Source organism: Physcomitrium patens, chromosome 1 (assembly GCF_059467195.1).
Source record: "Physcomitrium patens ecotype Gransden chromosome 1, ASM5946719v1, whole genome shotgun sequence".
Classification (NCBI taxonomy): domain Eukaryota; kingdom Viridiplantae; phylum Streptophyta; class Bryopsida; order Funariales; family Funariaceae; genus Physcomitrium; species Physcomitrium patens.
The window spans coordinates 855,422-864,597 of NC_143410.1; the positions used below are offsets into that span (position 1 = coordinate 855,422).

At 42.7% G+C, this 9,176-nt stretch overlaps 2 protein-coding genes across 3 annotated transcripts; both read right to left on the reverse strand.

Moving 5' to 3' along the window:
* Positions 1-1,221: 1,221 nt before the first annotated feature.
* LOC112282720 (V-type proton ATPase 16 kDa proteolipid subunit) lies at positions 1,222-3,190 on the reverse strand. The gene is made up of 3 exons (XM_024520721.3): positions 2,939-3,190; positions 1,830-2,115; positions 1,222-1,643 (listed from the first exon to the last, which is right to left on the reverse strand). The coding sequence occupies exons 1-3, from the start codon at positions 3,021-3,023 to the stop codon at positions 1,511-1,513; spliced, it is 504 nt and encodes a 167-aa protein (XP_024376489.1). The 5' UTR covers positions 3,024-3,190; the 3' UTR covers positions 1,222-1,510.
* Positions 3,191-3,644: 454 nt separating this feature from the next.
* On the reverse strand, positions 3,645-8,087 carry LOC112282704 (serine carboxypeptidase 24). 2 transcript variants are annotated; one of them, XM_024520687.3, is made up of 13 exons: positions 7,672-8,087; positions 7,318-7,425; positions 6,949-7,041; positions 6,501-6,593; positions 6,157-6,242; positions 5,886-5,993; positions 5,716-5,799; positions 5,416-5,499; positions 5,126-5,203; positions 4,748-4,833; positions 4,519-4,614; positions 4,263-4,368; positions 3,645-3,980 (listed from the first exon to the last, which is right to left on the reverse strand). In XM_024520687.3, the coding sequence occupies exons 1-13, from the start codon at positions 8,000-8,002 to the stop codon at positions 3,846-3,848; spliced, it is 1,488 nt and encodes a 495-aa protein (XP_024376455.1). In that variant the 5' UTR covers positions 8,003-8,087; the 3' UTR covers positions 3,645-3,845. The 2 variants fall into 2 exon arrangements, with proteins under 2 accessions (XP_024376455.1, XP_090108281.1); XM_090252155.1 differs by having other exon boundaries at positions 7,645-8,087.
* Between the last annotated feature and the right edge of the window lie 1,089 nt (positions 8,088-9,176).

The following is a 9,176-nucleotide window of genomic DNA, read 5'->3' on the forward strand; positions in this document are numbered from 1 at the left end:
ACACGCTTAACTTTTACACTACAACACGAGATCTTTTCAAGTGTGGCACAAGACGAAGATATGCTTGACAGCAATTCTAGCTTGCCTGGTGGTACTTCTATATATCATGGCGTCCTCATCTCTTGCAAACATCATTTTAAAGCAGTCCTCTCCATCAGGCCTATGAATGCTCCACTATATAAAATCAAAAGAAGAAAATGCAGAAGCACACACCTAATTTACTCTTGAAACAAATCGTAATTAAAAATGGACATATTCAAGATTTGTAAAGACAGTCAATAACAGGTAATAATATTAAATCGTAATTATAACTTTATATTAAATTAAGAATATATGTTGAAGACTAAGTGCTACAAATATTTATACTGAACAAGACCCACTGGGGCACATGGGGAATTTTTGGTCTCATATGACCTGTCGCCCACATGCTGATTGATTGACTGTTTGATACAATTCATATTGATATTCATGATATAGACTATACCCTTGTTCAAACAATAAGGGTATACAGTTATTACATTTAACTTTAAAGACAGAGATATTTTTTGGAAATCATGTTTGCGACCTATCTTCAAATCTTGTGTGAAAAGTTTCTAATCATAGACAGCCCAAGTTCGATCACAAAGTCACCCATCCAGACGAATCCTGCAACGGTCCATCCAAAAAACCATTCATCTGCGACGCCGCCTGCGCAGGAGCTGTACCAAATGTGAAGGACCATCCCCCAGCGGCGCACAAAGCCGCAGCGGACGAGGTAGCAATAGAAAAGCAGATCCGAGCATGGCAGTACAATGTGAGATTTCGGAGAGACGGCTTTGAGTGAGCAGTTGCCAGCACGGAGCACCCGGCACTGAGGCCGTGGCGGAGAAGGCGGTGAAAGTTCTGTGAAAATAGACTCAAGCAGACGAGAAGTCTACTTTTGATTTGAGATTCAACGCCAGCTCCGAACACGTCACACAGGTGTCGATGCTAGAGGCCGTTGATGCTGCGACTACAATTCACGAGTTCCTCGTTCTTGCCATCTCCAAACCAGACGCACAGAACACGAGCAAACTCTACGGCTGGCGATGACAGTTGATAGGTTTACAGTAATACGATCAATCCGTGGTCTGTCGGGGCTGTGGATCAATGCTGTGATGACAGTCCAGATCGAAGCATTCCGTGAGTTGGGTCGTGATTGCTACACCCAAATTGAGTCCATCGTGTCCAATACATGGTGTGTGTTCTGAAAACGTGATTCGCTCCGTCTTTGCTGCAGCTTTAAAATTCAACGGCAATGACATTGGACAGCGTTTCCACCAATCGCAGCGTGTGTTTCACTACTTATCTTGATCTCAGTATTTGAAACTATGACGCTCAACTGTTCTCCACAATCAAGCATTGTGATGTATTGAAAGCAGTAGATGTTGGGAATCCTCTACCCACTTTTGCCTGCCTCTACTCAGAGGGGTCTCTTATACTACTCATATCCATCTTACAAACAGAAAAGCATGCTCATACTGGTGCCATCTTAGTCAGCTCGTGATTGGCCAGCTCGGGAAGACAGAATGATACCCACGATAAGTCCGTATAAAGCCAGCGCCTCGGCGAAAATCAGAATCAGGATCATTCCTACAAACAGCTTGGGCTGTTGCGCATTGGCCCTGCACAAAACCCCATCCTCCAAGTTAACAAGGACATGATCAACAAATGGCATCAACTCAGCATCCTCAGATATCACGTGCATGAACGTAAAGCCTCTACGAATTGAATCCAGATTGGCAGACTATTGACTCCAACTTCAAAACGTATTTTGGTACATCGCCACATTGCAAGGCTTTGTCAAGTACCTAACACCAGCATCTCCGACGATACCAATGGCCATGCCTGCCGATAGACCAGCCAACCCACACGACAATCCAGATGAAAGGTGCGCGTAGCCGTCGAACACGTAGTAGGGCTTCGACTTTGGGTTGATTCCGGTACTGATAATCACGGCGATAATCAGCCCGTAGATACCCAACACTCCAGCCATGACCACAGGCACGATCGACTTCATCACCAGCTCGGGCCGCATCACACCCATGGATGCCACTCCCACTCCACTCTTGGCTGTCCCATAAGCAGCGCCCATGCCTGACGCAATAACATTCAACATTTAGTTCATGTCCAGGAGTTTCGAAGTCGCACCCTAGCTGAGGAAATTGAAGCTTAAGTGCCCAACACCGTTCACGGGGAAACGCTTGGCGTAATTTTTCTTTATCTTCCACCTACATACGCAACCCTCTTTCGGCAAATTCATACCGTTTTGGCTGATTTATCATAAAATGCCCCACTCATATCGTGCAAGATGCATCCATCAGGCACCCAATTAACGGCTAGTTATCTCACTAGCAGGAATCATGAAATTATCATTACTCAATTCGAAAGGGCACATACTGCTTGTATTGGAAAAATGAGGATAACCCTGAACTGAAAATTTCTACAATATAACATAAGAGACGAATAAACAAGGCATCGCGCTAGCAAATTTCAACCCTTCCAACAGAGTCGGCACGCGTTTCCGCAGCAAACTCTTTCTACTACCTCACCCAACATCAAAGAAGAAAGCACTACCCCAGACCAAGCATAATTAAATAATCATCTAACAACACAAGGCATGCGCATCTCACCGACACATACGCGTACACAGACCAATCCATCACCCCCGCGCCCACCCAGAAATCATTTGATCACATCAAATCCTAATGAAAAATCTCTACAAACTGTACTCAAAACACTGGTAGCAATCCACAAAGCTGAAATCAATAGGGGTTCTCAATACCCTAAAGATAGCTTATTGTGTGTCTCTTGTAGATTAGAGACTACTTACGACCATGTCTAACCAGACCCCAATGAAGAGAAACCCAATAGTAAAAGAAACAATTCTGAGCTAGATCGCTGGCGGGTGAGTCCATACATGAAAAGACGAGAGCAGCTGCAGCTCCAATGAAGCCGAAGAAGGGGGCGACCTCATCTCCGTTGAACACAGCAGAGGTCGACATGGCGCCGGTATTAATTCAGGACGTAAACGAAACAGGAAAAACAACTGGGGATCGAGAGAAGTGAAGTAGACTGAAAGTGAAAGCTGTGTCCTGGGAAGAACGGATCTAAGCCAGCAGGATCGAGTGAAGAAGTAAGGAGTAAGGGAGGGAACAAAGTGAATATGGAAGAAGAACCAACTCCGCGACGCTCACGCTGGATGCAAGATGTAAGGAAGGCGATAGCTACGTAAACCGCTAGCTGTCTGTCTGCTTTAGGTTTCTGGGTGCATGAGAAGTTACTCCACCGAGCAGCGTTTTTCCCCTCTAGTTATTGATATTGTTACTTTTCCACTATTCAAACGGTCGATTTGGGGCAATAACACTGGAAACAACAGTAGCTTTGCGTGAAAGGTGGATGCATGTTTGATTAACTCCATATTATACTTGACTGTCTGCACACTCTAATCACTCAAATCACTCAAATCACTCAAATAGCACTCTCAACAGTAGCTGAAATGCACTTAGAAACGTGGAAAACAAGTGAAAATAGCTAAGATGCATACATCATTTATACAATGCAAGCCATAAAAACCTGAGAAAGATTGGCACAAAACAAATACGCAACATCAGGCCAAGTCAAGCTTTACATGAAAAAGATCCAGTTATAAGAAAATTTGCTATTCACAGCCAAGAGTGACGGAAATAAGTTGCTTCCCACTAGCTACATTTTAGCATCAGCATATACACCCTTGTCCACCCACGTGCCATGACTGCGGCTTACAACGGGTGCAATAGATGTGGCAGCACCGACTACATCCTTCCAGAGCGTGTGCAACATGGAATCTACAAGGGCGTGTTGTTGATGAAGGACTGGAACAAGTGTAGAGCACGAGCTGGTTGTGTGTATGGCACCATATGCCCAGCACCTCTAACAGTGGAAAATGTAAGCTTATCGTACTTTGTGACATAGCCTCCAACCTACAGACGGGAAAGCCATGAAGAATAAGATTGCCTCCTCGAGGTGTAATGCTATGTGTACTGAACCATTTAGTCAAGGTGTGATTCATTACAGACGAACAGCAGAGCTTCAAAAGGTATAATTTTTATGTGTCATAATGATGACCCCAAAGCATCCAGAACAAGGCGAATATTGGCAGCATAGCACATTACAAGTAGACTGATCCAGTGCCCATAGATCTGCACAATACTCTAAGTTATGAACCACGATAAACGTACCATTCCAGGAAAAGAGATTCATACCTGATTATCGACAGTCCATGGTCTCCAAGCCTCGGTGATGTTCAGTGGCAACAAGTTAAGCCAAGTGCGGGTGCCAGTCACAGGAACAATAGCATCCACATCGCCACTGGGTACAAGAGAGCCATGACATAAGGGATCCGCACATGAACACCATTCACATGAAAGAGAGGTGTTTCTGTCCACAAACTTAGACAGTGACTGAGAATCGCCACTCAAACTTTGTTCACAATGCCACAAAGGAATGAGAAATACGTACCTGAATACCAATATTTTAATATTGGACTCCAGTAGATTGTGATAAACAGGAAGGACGCTTGACAGAAGGTCGTCGAACGAATAGTCCACAATCTCACTGCGACGACAGAACACAGTGCCGTCAATAAACCCTCATTCGGAATCCGAAATCGACCTAGATTTCCATTTCCAGGCAAATCATAACAAACCTTGTAACAGAAAAAAGCAAAACAAATGGCACCGAAAGTAACCTGCAGTCAGTCCATCGCCATGGCAGATGAGTAGTGTTGGCATGCAAGGCTTCCTGCACCTCTGGCCTGTTCAAGTAAACCTCCACCTGCAACGCTAATAACTCATTGATAAGAGCACACTCATATTGTGCAACGAAACCTAAACGAGACCCTAACAATGATGGCCCGATTCAAGTGAAATTTAGAGATTGCAGGATCAGGCGCTTTACCAGACGTAATGGAAACAATGAAATTCATCCAACGAATAACGAGACCAATTAATATGGCTTTGTTCCCGGCCAACACATAATGACAGCATTAGCTCAACATCCTAACGCACAATGATCTTTTGTCATGAACTAGACGGATGATGTTGAAGACCAACAGAAGAATACTTACCTCATCATCAACACATGGATCGTATGAGTCCTTCATCAGAGGTCGAGTGGAGAGTCCACCGAATCGGGTGCGGCTTAACTACCGACCAATCAACAAGTTTTGTCAGTTCAAAACATGCTAGAACAAATATCGTTCAGATTCACAGTTTCCTTCCATTGGGACAGGAAATCAGAAAGTGAGAAGGAGTCGTCAAATCAATCGACTCAGCACATAGCTTAGTCCAACGTGGTTACAACTTCAGTGTACAACACGACAGCATGTCACAACATACCAGCCTGTAAATACGTTACCTGCTTGCCAAAATGACGAGTTTCAGCCTGAGCTTGGGCAGATACACAAATGTCTGCGTAGATTTCATATATGTTGATGTTACCCTGTACTAGACAAACATTTTCATGAGACTTCTCCCTAATACGTAATACATATGGAAGCGTTACTGAAAATGATTCTGTCCAATTAGGGAAAACAACATATAGTTGACATCCACACAAGCTTCAATAGTTCCAGCTTCCAGACACACCTAGGAGTAAGTGGGAGGGGCAAGTTTTCAAAAGAATAATCATCCATGGTAGGTAGTTTCAGTAACTTGCCAGTTCATTGTTCGCAATATCCACATATTTGTCGCATAGATCATCTGCCTCACTTCGAAGCGGTCCAACAGATGAAAAATTGCACTACAAACACAAGGTAATTTGTATCAGAGAAGAATAATAAGGAAGTTGGTGTAACAAAAGCAGGCAAAGAGGGAGTTGACACTCACGTTTTTCACGACTCCTTTGAAGGTGGAATCAGAAACAAGAGCATGAGTCCACCAGAAAAATATAGCTCCAAAGTTGTCTACATTGGCGTCAGTCCATGCATTTCCAACCTGTAATGAATTTTTTTTAATTAGCCAAATAACACGGTTCTAGTATGATGAAAAGATGGAGTATGTGTAGGTCACATGCCACACTTGTGAAATATCAGAGCCTACTATCGTAGAAGTTGATATCGAGGTACTGATGACAGACGAGAAGATGGAAGAAACATACAAGCATTCCTTGCAGATTTATCTTCTTGTTCGAACCAACTTTGTTACCCTCCAGGATGGTATCCGCTAGCTGGGGGACATAATGACCTGCACAACCCAAATTTTTCAGCAAAAAGTTACAAAAATCTAAATCGGCGAATTATGAAATATACAACACGACCTTCAATCAATCATATCAGAGTGCGGTTTAAAAGATGCTGGGAAGAATTCTGTGCAACTAAGATGTTTCATCAGTCATTCAGAGCCCGAGAGATAGAAACCAACATACATCACGGATGTAAATACTTTGTTCTTCTCACGATATTCAACTTTACCTGAAAATGGATGTTTACAAAGCGTTATTACCTGCATAGCTTTCTCCGGAAATATAGAACTTGCTTGATGAGTATAGAGGATATTGCTCAAAGAAACGGAGCAGAAAAGCATAAGAATCTTGAGCTGAAACACCAAAAGGGACACAAAAAGCAACGGCAATAGGCACAAGTAAGAGCCCACATAAAAATGGACACGATTGGACTGAGAACTCGACTTGGCCAGCATAGGCTTAAACAGCTAAAGTAGAATCCTAAATAAATCATACATATACGACCACAGCATGGTAATCAATGCCTTTTCACACAACAGGGTAATGACAGCGACCAAATGCGCCATCTATCATGCTGTATCGCGTGTCTAAGCCACAGGCAGATTTGTGGAGGCATTCTTCAAAGAAGAGTAGGAAGATTAAATAGAAGGATCTAAAACTTCAAACAAGTGAAGAGAAGAGAATAGGCAAAGAGCACAAAAATCTAACCAGTCCGCTTATCACCAGTCTTGTAATCAGTCGTCGTGTTTGAGTAAGAAAATCCCACTCCAGCTGGAGATTCAAGAAAAAGCATGTTGGAAACTGCGCAGAAACCCAAGAATGAGATGTCAGCAATAACAGCTGGTTAAACACCCCGTGAAACAAAGAACACTGACCGAACAAAGAGTCACCGAAGGGGAAAAATCTGATAACTCAACCTACCACACTTTTTCCAGCTGTGACTAGGTAGCAAACTCTTAGATATGACAGTTAATACCGGTTTTATGACAAAAATACTAACAGCGATCCATCATGCTACCTAAGAAGAAACAAAAACCAGCCTCAGACACTGGCAGTAGGAATAATTAGTTTCACTACCTTTATTCCATGCATGTGCATTCGGTAGCAAATGAGCCCCATCACGAGTCGGATAAAAGGGTCCGAGCTCACTCAGCATTCCTCCGCCAACCGAGGAGCATCCAGGACCTGCACGATAGTCAACATTTCCGATCAGTATCCTTTGTTCTGTTCAATAAAGGGAGCCCATCAATCACGGGAACCTCAGCGTACAATATTTAACGTGGTTTCAGCAATTTCAGGGATAGCTGCACAACAATATTTTCTGTTGATTGTAACCCATGCCCTGCACCTCAAAGCGCGGGGAAAGTTCACACTTACAGCACAATTCACAACTACGAAACAAACCTGAGGTTCAAAATCAACCCGCCCCACCTCCATTAAGCCACAAGGTGAGCGGAGCCGAGGCAGGGTCCTGAACATCCGCTTCCACGAACCAGAAAAACAGGGCACGTCCGGCCTTCTCGTCCACGGTGATGTACCCCGACCGCATGGAGAAGGGAAATTTGGGCGCTCCGGGCAGGCTTACGATCAGATGTGGGTCTGCAATTGACTTCCTCCCAACATCTTCTCCTCCGCCATTCCCCCTCTCAGTCGCCAGACGGATCAAATTCGATCGAAGCCCATCCACCCCCACCGACAAAACAGCACTCACAATCATGAAACACACCCAGACACTCCCAAAATTTCTGCTCAATTTCGCCATTGCAATAGACCGCGAGAAACCCAAATTGGTGGAGAGCACGACCGACACCACTACAGAAGGAGCTGGCTGCGACGTTATTGTTGCTGGCCATTCAAGCAAAGCTTCGGCAACGTCCTTGAGGGCGGCAAGACGCCCCCGCCAGATTCAGTCGCGCCCATAGGGCCCGCTATCGCACCCGGGTGTCTACCGTGCACCCTCGGGGTATATATCGCGGTCGTGGGTTCCCCATCGGTCTCCGCGCCTTCGTCAACGGTCTCCTATCCACCATGGCGTGTGTGCAGTCATAAGTTCATTCCAATTCATATGGATCAATTAAAGTTTTAAGTGAAGCGGGTCTTGAGGACTTGCTCTTCATGAATATTGTGATCAAATTTGGCACTTTCTTTATGATATGTAGTTCCCTTGTTCTCATACATACTGCCATTATCCTAAATTTGTAAGATTTGTTGGTTGTGATTAATAAGCACACAAATACTTATTAAAACTTTAAAAAATATACACATATTTTTATATTTATTTTATCATCGAATATGGCGTTTATATTTCATATAAAAAATTCAAGGCTATAATTATTTTCCTTCAAATTTATATATACATACATGCATACCATGGTATAAAGGTGACAAGGATATGAATTTCAAAGAACAAAAACTCAATACACTCTTGTATCACTCAAAAAGATTAAAAAGTCACTCAAAATTGGTAGTATATTGAACTTGAATGGCTATTACCAAAGACAAGAAGACTTAAGAGTCTTGAAACAAAACTAACAACTGAAAAGGCATTAATAAGAGTGAAGAAGGCTTCACTCTTGCCTCCATATATACTATCTAACTAGAAGCTATGTTGTAATATTTTATAGGACCTCTAACACATGTTGACTTTGCAAGACATATATCTTATTTTACAAGGGAAGTTTTTTATATGTGTTTCACATAATTAGCTTCTTCCATAAGCTACCAACATATGTGATACATGATTAATTTGTTGACTAAGTTTCAAATCAATTAATCAACTACAAACATGTTTAAAGTCAATTATGTCTATAAAACTTTTAGAAAGCTTTTCTATAACATATTATAAAGTTAATTTATTTTTATTTATTTCTACCTAATTATATAGATAATTATTAGAATAAATTTGTATGTCCATGATATTACTCCCCCTTCTAAAA